Below are 14,099 nucleotides of genomic sequence, written 5' to 3'. Positions count from 1 at the left end.
GCTGTCCCAGGTCTACGCACAGGGAGAGAGCACTGGGATTTAGCAAAGAATCTGTTCTATTGTAACATTTGCTGGCAGCCCAAAATGGAAGTGTCCAGAAGGTCAGGGTCTGTTTTCCATTACTTTGGTGCCCTGGTTTTATTCTGGTATCACTCCATTTAAACCAACAAGTCATTAGCATGAACACAGTGTGATCCAGACCAGGGCATTCAAGCTAATATTCAACCTTTTGCTTATTCCTCTGTATGCCTCATGTAACATATAGTTCAGAGGAAAATTACACCTTGTGCAATGCTCGGACTCACTCGTTTGAACTGAAACTATTTCAATCTTAGCTCTGAATTTCTTGCACAGAAAAAGTTGAGACATCAATCTCATTCTCACTTTCAGCGAGACCAAACATGAACACAGCTTTTTTGAGGTAACATGCATTAATGGCAGTCGAGAGTTCACCCCAAACCACACTACTTAGCCTGTCCGTCCTCATTAGCTTTTAGAGTTACTGATAAGCAACAGGGCAGAGCTCTACAAACTTCTGCTTGGCACCATTCAGTTACAAAAATAACTGGCAGTCTCTAATTCAGAGACCCGTGAAGTATCCTTGGTACCCAAAAGGTATTATCTGGAAAGGAATCAAAATTCTGTTCACCAAAATATTTGTATTAGCTGAGAAAGCCAAACTCTGCCAAGAATGGAGCTGGCAAGCTTCCCTAGAGTTTCTCTGCCAGTGTGTAAAACACAGAAAGCAGCCCCACCTACCACAACCCCTCTGTGCATGTCCAGGGCTGGTTAGTTTTTTTTAAGTACAGTGCCAACTATTTGTAAGGCCTCAAAAATCTGGAAACTTTAGAGCGCAGCAGCCGAATGAAGGATCTTGGGAACATCTCTCTTGACTCTTGGGCTGTGTACTTGAAGTAGTTCTGTGGATGTGCCAACACATCAAACAATGCTTTTATCAGTTTCTTGTCCTAGAAAAAAGAAAACAGATTTTACAGTAATTCCACAGAGGAGTTAGGGTCAGTATTACCAAAGCTTAATGACCATAAAAGATTATGAGCATTTTACTTTTCAAGTACTAATGTTTCAGGGGCTCAGAAACTAGTGGAGCAAGGCTGGCATTCAGGCCCCAGGGAAGTCACTGGAGTTTCACATTTATTATTAATGGCACGAGGATTTCTCCCCTCCTCATACTTCCAAGAAGAGCAAATGTGTAAAAAAAGGAAACAAAACAAAAAACCACCACCACACTGGATCTGATATCCAGCAAAAGAAATGATTACTCGGGATGACACACACTCAACTTGCCCATGCAACTGTCCCCTAACCAAGGTCAGAGAAGTGAAATCCACAAAGAGATTTTTTTTTGCCCAGGGAGGAAACGCCCTTGCTAATTTACAGGCTACAAGTAGCAGCACCAAGTGCTTCTCCAAGAGATTAAACCCCATGTTCCTCAGTTTGCTCCACTGATTCCTTCTAGCACAATCTATGAGAAGCTCAAGGGGCTATCATCACCATAGATTTCCCTAGTAGGTCTGATCCACCTTTGATCCCCTGGACAAGGTGTGTCATATCCATTGCTCTGCACAGTCAGGACGTACTGACTCACCCCACTTCCCTGAAGCAGCATGCGTCTAGTGCACCAAGGAGCAGATCTGATGCAAGCAGGAGGCAACCTCACTGGCACAAAAGAGTGTTACTTTCAATCAAAACCAACATATTTAGTAGAAGGAATATACCTTAAGTATTTCTTGATGATTTTCAGATGCATAAAGTCTACCATCCCGAACAATGTCTTCTATTAGTTCTTGGTAATCCTCTATAGGAAATGCACAAGAGAGTCATTTGCAGGTTCACTTCACTCACATACTCAATATCTCCCTTGGTTACACATGTAATGGTCACACATTCTACTCCCAGAATAACCAGTGATACTTGGCCCTCATATCAACAGTCAGAAAATATTCCAAATGTTCTGTAAAGAAACTACAAATACTGTTTAATACGAAAACAGTGTACTCTGCTGAGCTGCTCAACATCAATCTGTCAAAAGCAAAAGCAATCGTAATGCACCTAGGATCGTAGTGCCTATTGTAACTGAGTAGCCTGCTTCAACCCAACTGCACCACAGAAACTTCTCTGTAAATACCCACAACTTGTTTTTGACTTCTTTCTACAGTAAGAAGGGGGAAAGAAGAAGAAAAAAAAAAAAAAAAAAAAAAAAGAGCTAAGAGGAAGCTTTCTTAAAAGGCAAACTCCCCCAGTCAATCAAAACTTGAAATGCTTTAAAAGGAGAGGTTTCCCCTGAAAAATTAATTATCTGCTGTTGATGAAACTCTGCAGACCACAGTGAGGACGACTCCTTCACAATTAATCCAGCATGAACAGAAATGGGCCACACGATTTCCACATCACTTATGCTGAAGTGCAAAACCTCCATTCCAGTTTCACTCCTGGTGACACTGAAAAGGATAGGGTGAGACTCTTGCCCCTCAAGCTTCTTTTCAGTACAGATATTTTGCTATCTGGTACTAGATTACAGATGGTAGCAGCAACACGGTAAGTCAGAAGCACTTGTGCTCTGCCCAGTTCCTAACAGGGTACTTGGATGCCACCTGAAGCAACCCAGAACCTGGAAGGCTCAAAAGTGCATAAAACCCAGATTCTGGATATGAGCTCTGCATTTTGCAGGCCTGAGCCCAGAATCCCAGCTCTTTGTTTAGGTCTGTGGAAGATAGGAAATATGGTGGCACTTAAGATTGCAGTGCAATGTAGAATCCCTTAAACTAGCTTCAAATTAAAACAGCCACTGGAAGTAGTTTCATAGTGACACTGCTGAGAGTGCTGGGTTACCCTGCTGCTTAGCAGGGTCAAGGATCCCACAAGGAGTTCTGCACTTCTGCAGCTGCACTAGTCTACATAGACTCAGCTGCTCACATCCGCTTACCGTCATACGTTACATAAGGAACTTGGAATCCTTTGGCACTGTTGCCTTCATTTGACTTGAACTGGATCCACAACTTCTTAGACCTAGAAGTGAAAGCTATAGGGCGTTCGTAGGTTTGACAGGTTTCATATGTGGTCACCGAGTTGGAAGAAGCTTTCAAAGAAAACACACAATAGGCAGTTATCTGACAATGCTTCATACTAATGAACAATTAGAAAATAGGTTACATTACTGTGACAAGAAATGCTTTCTGGTATTAAGAAAACTCCTCAAAACATGGCAGGCCATCAGTGAGTGACTTCTTGGTCAGGGAATATTTTCCCTTTTCCTAAAACACAGTCTACTGTTTGAAGGATGTGTCTATACTAGAAACTGCAGCTGTTTATTCACACATCAGGCACCTGTAGGTACCAGCAAACATCTCTTCTTTCCTCACCCAGGCTAGAATTGCTTAGCATAATTCATGCTTAGTTAGCTTGAACCATCTACCCCTTCTTAACAATATTTCTGTCAGAGTTCATCAACACATCATAGCCTTGCACCCTTGTTTAATCTGAACCTATGGAGCAGCATTACCAAACAGGACTTCTCAATTTGCTACTTAAAGAAATTTCTACTCTTAAGTAGAGGACAGCCAGGCTACATTTAGTTTATGTAAACAGCAATGCACATGTGAAACTTGTGTGGCACACTGAGATAGATACCACACGCCACAGTAGATATTTCAGACTTACAGCTTTTCCGCATCACCAGGTAATCTCCACACTCATCCTCTATCGGTAGAAATATTTCTGGAACCACAATCAGAATACGGCGCTTTGGTGGTGGGTTAATATTCCAAGTACACTCAGTGTTTGCAGGGTAGTTGCCAGGATAGTTTGGTGATTCAATATATCCAGTGTAATCTCCCAGTTCACCTCCACACTGCCTATCTGAAAAAGCAATACAGGATGCAGGACTAGGCAAAGTGAGGTCATCCTACAGCTCTCTCTACAGTCACCATCAGAATCAGTACATGGGTGACAGACACAAACTTTTCTGTTTGCATCTGATGCAGGTACAGTTCTCTTTGCCAGCTTCACTTCAAACTGCTGCCTACTTCTGCCTTTGTGTTTTAATCAGTTGAGACAGAACAATACAGACTAGTCCCCCTTAACACAGCAGTTGCTATCAACCAAGCCACAGCCAAGCAGCAAGGCAGCTGTAAGAGGACATAAAAATGGTCAAGCAAAGATGCTCCTCTTGCTTCTACCGGACAGAATGTTTTTATACAAGTATCAGCTGAAGTCTAACTGGAGTCTGCAGGGCTCTGCTCAGGCACCACGCCTGCAGCAGCACAAACTAGGGAGCATGGCAGGCCTTCTCTCTGCACAGATCAGCAGGCTGGAGTAAGAGAGGGTGAACCCCAGTGCAGGAGCCTGTTGCTCCCCAACTCTGTGTGGCCATAAAGGTCTGGGCACTACAGCACCGTAACAGTGATGTGAGGGTGTGACATGCCCAGGGAACAGATTTTTTAAGTAAGAGACATGCAGTTCCCAGAAACATATTTCTATGTATGCCTGTGTATATATGTCTGTGTGTAGATAAGTGTCTCCAGAGGTCCTTCTGAGGAGTCGCCTCTCTGCCCTCTATTTTTCCTCTTAAATTTACCCTCAGCTTCTCACACTACAGCTACCATAATCTAGAACAGTGGGTCTCTCTGTAATTGCCTCTACCAAAGGTTGTTATTAAGAAGAAATGGCTACTAGAGCTATTAAGTTTTGTGAGCCAACTTCTTTCCCTTCTATTAAAAGGAATGGAAGTCAGGGTGCCAAGAACACGAACTCTGTCTGGGATATTATGGGAGAAAAGATTTAACAGCAAGGCACAGAGTGACCCAACACCAAGTGGCAAGACACAGTCATCACTTACCTTAACAAGAATGGTGGAACTAGTCTGCAGAAATGGTCTCTCATGGACCTCAGTAAGCCATGTGGGATGAGATGCAGGCTGGCAGCAAAAGAGGAGTAACACCACTGCCTTCTCTCCAAGCTGCATTTTGCCCTTAGGGCCACCCTGAATATTAATGGACCAGTCTTTTCATTTGTAACAGATCAACAAAACAATCTTTCTGTACTTACTTTTGCACTGTGTTATATTAGTTGATCCATCAAAATCAGTAGTGGTGTTTCCAGGGCATGAAATGCAGTAATTTTGTCCAAACTCAGGCTGGTATGTCCCAACTGTGCAGCGAATACACCGATGAGTTGTGGTATTATAAAAATGGCCAGGAGAACACTGAACTGGAGAGTAATTAAATACGCATCATGGTTAAAAAAGTGGTAGTAGCACATCAGCACATCAGAATGTGACTTTATGCATTTTTATAGGACTTACAATTTCCCAAACTGAAATGCCATATTCATAAACTACAAGGGTAGTTTATGTAGAGGTAATTGAACAGATTTTAGTTTATCAAGTCATTTTGTGCAAGCTCAAAAATCCCAAATGCAACACAATAGAGCAGTTTTGTGTGGAAGCAGCAATAAAAGATATGGGAGAGTGAGTATAACCACCATGATTTTGTAAATAGGACACGGAGCAGAACAGTGTGTTACCAAAATGTCTAGCCACTGGCATTCGGCATGGAAGATGAACTGCATGTGGAAATACTATCTAAACCTTTTTTTCTTGCCAGCTTGTGCCAAGCAGCATGTGCACTGCTGCTGCATCCTAGTATGCCCCTGTGACCACCTCACCACAAGCAGAGGTGAAAGACTCTGGCCCTCTACAAGTGGCACGCTTCATCAATATTAGTGCTTAAACTGGCATATTGCGGCCTTCTCTCATGATCACACACTGTCTTGCAATAACAGGCCATGACTCAGGGTACAGCCACCTCCACCAGATCTGCTGCTACTTTATTCCATCACGTCACACAAATCATCAGCTTATCTCATTTGGCAAGTTTACCTCTCAGCTCAACATCAAAACAATTTACTACCTTGCTTTCAATTGTAGTTTTCTGTGCTGCACAGTCCCTTTTTTCTATTCCTTTTAAGCTCTGCTTACTCCCAAATAACGCTAGTCTTGTTGAGCTTTGTAAGCTAGCTCAGCCTGGAGTCCTTCCCTATGTGCTCCACTCCCCAATCCAAATGCTTCAGATACAAGTTCCAAATAGTTCTTGCATCTGTGATTGCATGTCTCATGTGGCCTCTTCCACATGCAAATCCCTGAGCTCTTCATTCCAGTTAATACAAAAAAACTCCTTTAATCTCCACTCTAATTTGAAAACTGAACCTCATTTATAGACTTGTTTTTGTTTATGTTAAAGAAAACTGAAATCAGTTCCTCTTATCTCGATCCAGTGTTTTTAATGTATGTTTTTAGGGCTTTAACTTTGAAAAATTAAGTATGAAACAACAGCATTTGCAGATTCAGTGATTCTTTACTGAAGAAATCTATTAGCTATCACGTTATTACTGGTAATATCAATTCTTCAACCATACTGCAAAATTCTTCTATTATGTTGCAATTCTCAATAGTAAACATATCTTAACTGACACTAGAGAGATCTCTTAATCCAAACCACTACCAAATGTTTGCATCAGGACTTTATTTCTATCCTTTATTTCTACTCCACAGCAGTAGATTTTCTATTAACACTTTTTCTTCAAGTGATTTTGATATAAAGTGATGTTCTTTTACTCATGCTTTAAGACATTGAGCAAACCATTATACTGATTAACATTTCATCTCTCTCCATGGACACATACTCTTATTAGTATTTTCAAAGACAACTTCATAGCTATCTTTCAGCTTTTTACATTTCAGATAACTAAGATGCTAACAAAATTCCTTCATTTTTGAAGATATGAACCCCACCTGATTTTCACTCCTGTGACTAAATCCTTGGGAGCTGACTGCATGTCAGCTCCACTGTGAGCAAGTTTAGAGGGCTGTCTGAGGTACTGCAGGTTAAGTTGAATGCTAGCTTTTAAGGTATATTCCAAGGCATCCAGGCCAGTTTCTCATTATGAACATGAGGAAACCATTTTCTTACTTATCCTCCAGTACTGCAATTCCCTCCTTCACATTTTCATGTTGCTGCTGTGCTCAAACCCAAAATGTCAATAAGGCATACTGGTCTTGGTGTTTTTTCTTGAGACTTTTCTCCCTGCTGTTCCTTTATATGACTTTTCACAGAACAATGACTTCACTGACCAACTTCCACATATCTCTCAACCCCTTCTCAACTCCTGTATAAAAATTAGTTATAAAAGAATTGAGGCTTTATTGAGTTTCCTTGCAGCCAAGCCAGGCCAGCCAACTATGAGACCTCTGAAAAGAGAGATCCTTGAAAGCAGAATGACCCTTCTTTGAATGCCCCACTTGTAGCAGCAGAACTTACTTTTGCCTCAGAGCAATGCAGTTCATCAAATAAATCTTGACCTTACCTTTGGTCTCACAGTCCTGAAACAAGGATGCACCGCTATGTCTTGTTGTTAGACCTCCTCCACAGGGAAAGCAGGATACCCTCCCAGCTTCAGGCTGGTATGTTCCAAGGGGACATGGCAGACAGGGTTTGAAGCCATCAGGAGAATATTCACCTAGTGAGCACTGATCTAGAAGAGTAAGAACACAATTGCTTTAACCAGTACATTATAGGTGAAGGTATGTTAATGAGCCTGCATAGGACCTGAAACCCCAACAATGAAACTGCTCCCTCTTTACTTGGGAGGTGGGAGCCAGGGCTTCAGAACTGAATCCTAATGACAGATAAAACTTAATACATGCAATGTACCCTGTAAAACAGAAACAGACACTGATAACCTCTGGTGCTGGTGAGCTCTTCTGTGAGCTAGAACAGATTTCACGCTTTGTTGCAAGGCTACACTGGACACTAGCTTGTCCAGTACTCTCTGTTGACCTGCACAGTGCAATTATGCAGCGCTTATCTCCTCTTTCTAGCTAAAGAACTCTTGGACTCCTCCCAAATGAAATAATTTAGTATTGAACCTAAGATACCAAAAATGTACTTCCAGATTTCTAGGAGTATTTTAATCTTAATATTATTGAATCTTCATACTTCATAACCATTGGTGTCATTGAATTGTGTGAAAACCTCAAGCGCAACAAGTAATTGTGCAAATTCATTAAACTAAACATTATGCATGCCTCAAAGACTTTTAAAGCAGAAATATTCTTGCCATTCCTCTGATACTGGAACTTGGACAATTATCATCTGGGAATGCTGTGTTCTGCACGGTGCATAGATGGCACATACTCAACCCAATTGATTTTACTTAAAACACATACCTCAATATTATCTAACAAGCCCAGCAATATTTGTGGGTATCTTTGAAAAATTCTGTTTTTCCAACTTTTCACAAAAGAACTGGCTTCAGTGCCAATATTTAATAATTACCCTGCTCTGGAAAGGCACAAAATACTGTTGCAGTTGTTCAGCTGCGCTGAAAAATTCTGTCCTTTTAAAGACCTGTTACGATAATAAACTGTTAGTTTTAGTTTATAGCTCAAATAAATCACCCAGTGAATAGCTGTTTTGTTAGGAAGTTAAATTGGCCTTGGCTTCATTTCAGGATATATGACTAACAACAAGTAGGGCATTAACTACCGGTCATGATCAATGATAAAGAATTTTGTTTATGGCTGATACACTGAGCAGAATAGTGAGTGTTCCTCCTTAACTTAAAAATAAAATGCAGCAGGTTAAGCAATGCTCTGTAGCTTAGCAATGAAAACTACTGAGGAAGCCTTAGCTCTTGGTTCTAACTTCTTCCACCACACATCACTTCTCTCATAAGGACACACATTCATTTGCTTCCCAACTTTTCAAGCCTTTCTTCGTTTTATAAACATTCCTACAGAACACTCATCTCTGTACTCTTTGTGCAACTCAACAAACATGAATGAATTAAGGCTTTCATTGCAGCACTCCTAATAAGGTAAGGAAAGAGCACTATTTACAATTCCGTGTCAAGGAAAGACAATCACAGTTAGTAAAGGTGATTTTGAGAAGTTGCTACTGACTTCAGGAACCCAGAAGCAATAGGAAGACTCCAAATCTCCTTCCCTCAAAAAACTCTATGGCTCTACGAGAAATCGATGTTCTGAGTGGTCTCACTAGAGGCGACGTACCCTCTGCTGTCTCCCCGTAACCTGTCTTTTTCCCTTCATTTTTATCACACGTCAAGTTTGGGGTGGTTTGGTTTTTTTGCGTTGGGGGTGTGGATGTGTCTGTTTTGTGGTTGTTTTGAACAGAATGCTACTTTACATTGACACATGTAAAACCATACAAATTCAACCTTAAAACTGTACTTCAAGTTTCCTGAACTTGCTCAGAGTACAGCATAACAGTAGGCTGGCTAAAAGAGCTCAAAGGAAACCTGCCGCAGGCAGGAACCAAACCCACCACATGAGGAAATGTTGTATCTGAGAACTTATCCCATAAGATCTCCCTTGACGACTTTATCATCTGTACCTTACTTGCCTTGAAACTGCATGTTGTAAAATTGTAGAGCTCCTTGTGGAATAAAACTGAGTTAATCTAAATCTTCCAGGTTTATTTAGGAAAGTGCCTAATTTTTGAAAACTTGCATTGAGGAAGTAAACTTAAAAAGATCTCCCCTCAGACATCACTGAGATCCTCAACATGGGGCATTCTTAGATGCATTGCACAACTGAATTCTGAGAGCAAGAGAAAGATGGAGTAGAAGCATCAGGTGGTCTGTTTCTGTGCTTCCCCTCCACATTGAGACACACTGTGACCTCCAGCTAATTTTTGGTTTCCGGGATTCTGAGGACTGGGGCAAGAGTCACACGTTATTTGTCCTTCTTCATCCTGTTAAGGTTTTTTAGGGCATAAAACACAACTTTCTCATTCCCCATCACAGTACATTCCCACACTTCAGCTATCAATGAGAAAAAATACCAGGTTGCTAACATTTTGTGTCTGTGGGTTCAAAGCCAAGTTAGGTGGTCAGCAGCTAGACTGCTAGGTAAAGTGCAAGGTGATTTAGTGGGCATGGTGGTGTTGGGTTGATGGCTGGACTTGATGATCTTAAGGTCTTTTCCAACCTTAATGATTCTGTGATTCTGTGTGATACAAAGACTATGTTTACACAACTATTAGAGCCGATCACCTGTCAGGACTTCCACAATTTGGTAATTTCTGTGTACTGAAAGAAAGCTGACATTTTATTTCAACTTTGCTCAGTGTTAATCTGAGGTCCATTAAGCTGCACCAGCTATACTCCAACTGCTTCAGGCCTCATTTCCCTCCTGTCTTCCACTTGCACTGGCTGCCCCAGGGATGCGCTGTGGCAGGTCAGCAGGATGGCAGGCTATGCCTGTGACAGTGCCAACAGAAGAAACACAGGGCTGAGACAGTGAAAGGCAGGAACTGTGTAAAATCAACCGGGCCCAAACCAAGATTTTTCCATTTGATCTGAACCAATCGATTCAAGTATTTAATTTTGATTTTCCTAAAAGGTGGCAATAGAAAACTCTAAAAAAAAAAAAACCCAACTAGCTACCACCACTGTAACAGGGTGTGCAAAACCAGATGACAAGAGCTGTGTACAGTGTGGTGGTTACAGCTGTGAACTAGCTTGGAGAGAGAAAAGGATCAAGGGGGAGGACAGAGGACAGGCTGACCCAACATGGACAGAAAGCCATGTAATGACTACCCAGATCTTTCAGTAAGAACTACTGCTTCAAAATATAAGTATCTGTTTGGGCAAGGGCAGCTTGCTGGAGACAAACCAGGCTGATAGAGGAGTCCAGCTGGATGAGCAATGGGCTTGTTCTGTGTGCCCATGGAGTTTGGGTTCACAGGACACCGCCACCATAGTAAGAAGGGGCTGGCCGCTGTCTGCTCAGAAATCCCTTCACATCATTATCACGTCCCCAGCGTGTGGAGTGGCCTTCTAAGACAGAGCAGGCGAGGGGAACAGCAGTTGCTTTTACAAAGGCAGTCACTCATTTATGAAGCAGTATATGTGGTGTTGCCTCCTGGAACTGGAGAGTAGGCCTAGACGGATAGGCCTATGGGGCTACTCCACACATACTCATATCTGATGTTACTATATGCAATAATAAGCCTTATTCTCTAGGGTGTTAAGCACCCATGCTCAATTTTAAATTGGTCAGACTTGAAAAAAGCAAGCAACTCTGAATTAAGTTTATAAAGTAGGTAAAATACAGAGACTAGGAAAATTAATTTTTAAATATTGCACTGCCTAGAAAAATGCATAACCCTATCTTTCCCCCACTATGACTTCTGAGATGCACCAAACACTTCAAACGTTAATAGATCCTATGTGTGTATGAGAAAAGAGGTTAATATATCCAACTAAAGATTAAGCTATATACAGTCTAACAAATACTCATTATTCAATGCAAACGTTAAAACTACTCAAAGTGATGTCCAAGCTTTAATGCCTCAAGCTCTTAAAATATATCAGTTTCTTCACATAACTACATCAAACCAAGCTTTTCAAAGTTGTACAAAGACCAGACAATTTGATCCACAAACACATTCCCTGTAAACTTCTCCCAGTTCCCCCCACCTTCCACCTAGCGATGTCCCAAACACAGGCCACCCATCTAACCTGCAGGAGTACTGATAAAAACCTGTTTAGAAGCTCACAGCACTCACTAGGGCCCAATGTAGCACAACAGACAGACCTGGTGTTACATTCAATTATAGTAACATTAATTATAGGGACATTGTGTCAACACAGAAATCACCCCACGGAAATTCGTAAGACTGTGCATAGAATTAGGATGATACAAATGAACCCTCAAAAAAAACCCCAACCAAGAAACATCTCGAAGTTCAAACTTCTCCTGTCTTTTGTTTAAATGAAACTAAAAAAGTTGATGAGCTTCATGTCACAAAACTAGAAACTGCATGGTCCCTCCTGACACATGGGAAACACCCAGTCGAAACAAGATCTGAAGATTTACAAATAATGACATTAAATCAGAATTCCACTGGCTGGCTTTGCTCTTTTTTCAGAAACCTGATTGTTTTTCTCCAAACGAACAAAAGAACCAATTGCCTCTAGTAGACTTAATTTCTGAAGCCACTGTCTTTGTTTGTCTTCAATGCCCATTAAAAACCCAGTCTTGAATCTCATGCAGCTGTTTTAGAGAAAAAAAAAAAAATATGTGAAAGCTTTTCTGATGCAAAAACAAGAAGAAAAGAAGGGGGTGTGGGGGAAGAGAGGGGCCCACAGGGAACCAAGATTAACAGTCACAAAGACTTTTAAAGGTTCTTCCCCTCTTTTCAACACATTAGCCTTTGAGCATTTGCTCCTATAGACAAATGCTGTAGTATCTCAGTGGCTGGGAAGGTGAACCTCATAAAGAAGGTCATGATCCACCAATTCACCATTTTCTTAAGAATGATGCCTTGACTTTATAAGGAAAATCACCAACAACTGATGTAAATCAATTCTGAAGTGGCATCCTTTAAGTTATTGTATTTTAGCAGTTCACACATTTAGGTCACATGAGATGGTTACACATCCTAAGGATTTATGTCTTAAATCTATGAATGTCAGAGCAAGCAGGTTAGCAGAAAAATAGTACTCTTTCTCCCATCTGATAATTCATTTCTTCTTGTCAGATTTTTATAAAATTGTAAAAAAAAAAAAACCAACATACAGCGCTCAGTTGTGTAACACAACTACTAATTGTAACAACTGCAAAAGCAGGCAGCATTTCACTTTTCTTTTTAAATCTCTCCCTTGTACTTTTATAATGCCACTATCATTCCACATCTAAACTTTGAGATGTGGTTCATCATTTTCTATAAAATGTTAATATTTTATTTGCATCCTCTAAACTAAGGGAACAAAACTGCTGAATGCTGAGCAATGAAATGCATCAACACCTCCCACACAAGATAAAGCTGCTCAGCATTTACAGCAGAGCAGTGACTATATCACTGCTGCTCATGCCTGCTATTCTCTGAAGTGACAGCTCTTTGGATGAATCCACTTGCGACTACCGCGCAGCAAGAGCATGCTCACATGTCCTTTCACGCAGCAATTTCAGGGAATGGTACTTTTCATTGCCTTCTTCCATCTCTTAAAGTATTCATCTATCCAACACAAAAAATACCACGTGTAACAGGCAAGGTGTACTTTCAAGTCTATGGGATGTGATCAAGGTATGACAGAGTTTAAGCAATGGAAAAAGAAGCTAAATTGCTTGTCATTTCTTCCTCAGTGGAAAGTCCCTGAGCGCAAAAGGGTCCCAACAAATATCAACAACTTCTCTTTATGGAGGTTCCTGGTAGGGAATTGCTAGTATTTAAGCAGTTGGTCTTTAGCTGTTAAATCTGTCTAAAGCCTAGCTCATACTGGAGAACAAATACTTGTAGCCAGGTTAGTGACGAAACTGCATTCTCCCCAAGACAAATCTCCTCTTTAAGAAACATATAGCATTTCCAGCATCCTCAGATGGTTCATCCAGTCTTAAAGCACTGTCATTCAAATATGCATGGTTTTTACCATAAGATTTACTGCAGTGTGGAAAGATCACACTCCTGCCATGAGAATCTAGTTCTCCACAAAGGTTAATGAAAGTTCCATTTTGCTATATGCGTTTCCTGTGATACACATTAGTAGAGACCTATTGCTGGTTGCTCCTTGGAAGCCATTCACAGGACTTCATGGAATTAATCCATGTGCACTCACAGCCTGTATCCTGGGCTGCATCAAGAGAAGTGTGGCCAGCAGGTCAAGGGAGGGGATTCTGCCCCTCTATTCTGCTCTGGTGAGACCCCACCTGCAGTACTGCAGCTGGCTCTGGAGCCCTCAGCACAGGAAAGACATGGACCTGTTGGAGCGGGTCCAGAGGAGGGCCACCAAAATGACCAGAGGGCTGGAACACCTCTCCTGTGAGGACAGGCTGAGAGAGTTAGGGTTGTTCAGCCTGGAGGAGAGAAGACTCCAGGGAGGCCTTCCAGTACTTAAAGGGAGCATCTAAGAAAGATGGGGACAAACTTTTTAGCAGGGCCTGTTGTGATAGGACACAGGGTAATGGTTTTAAACTAAAAGACAACAGATTTTGCATAAATATAAGGAAGAAATTTTTCACAATGAGGGTGGTGACACACTGGCACAGGTTGCCCAGAGAG

The 14,099-nt window shown here is 41.4% G+C and overlaps 1 protein-coding gene across 1 annotated transcript in view; it reads right to left on the bottom strand.

Moving 5' to 3' along the window:
• Positions 1 to 317: 317 nt before the first annotated feature.
• Positions 318 to 14,099, bottom strand: part of SCUBE2 (signal peptide, CUB domain, EGF-like 2) — a gene marked incomplete at its 5' end in the record, with an annotated part of 38,795 nt that continues 25,013 nt past the window's right edge. Inside the window, 6 exons of the mRNA XM_010295280.1 lie at positions 318 to 968; positions 1,737 to 1,816; positions 2,945 to 3,097; positions 3,679 to 3,876; positions 5,065 to 5,226; positions 7,381 to 7,548. Coding sequence (XP_010293582.1) covers positions 816 to 968; positions 1,737 to 1,816; positions 2,945 to 3,097; positions 3,679 to 3,876; positions 5,065 to 5,226; positions 7,381 to 7,548 — 914 coding nt within the window. The remainder of the gene's footprint in view (positions 969 to 1,736; positions 1,817 to 2,944; positions 3,098 to 3,678; positions 3,877 to 5,064; positions 5,227 to 7,380; positions 7,549 to 14,099) is intronic.

Source organism: Phaethon lepturus, unplaced genomic scaffold, assembly GCF_000687285.1.
Source record: "Phaethon lepturus isolate BGI_N335 unplaced genomic scaffold, ASM68728v1 scaffold18999, whole genome shotgun sequence".
NCBI classification, from domain to species: Eukaryota; Metazoa; Chordata; class Aves; order Phaethontiformes; family Phaethontidae; genus Phaethon; species Phaethon lepturus.
This window is presented reverse-complemented; position numbering and strand designations above follow the sequence as displayed.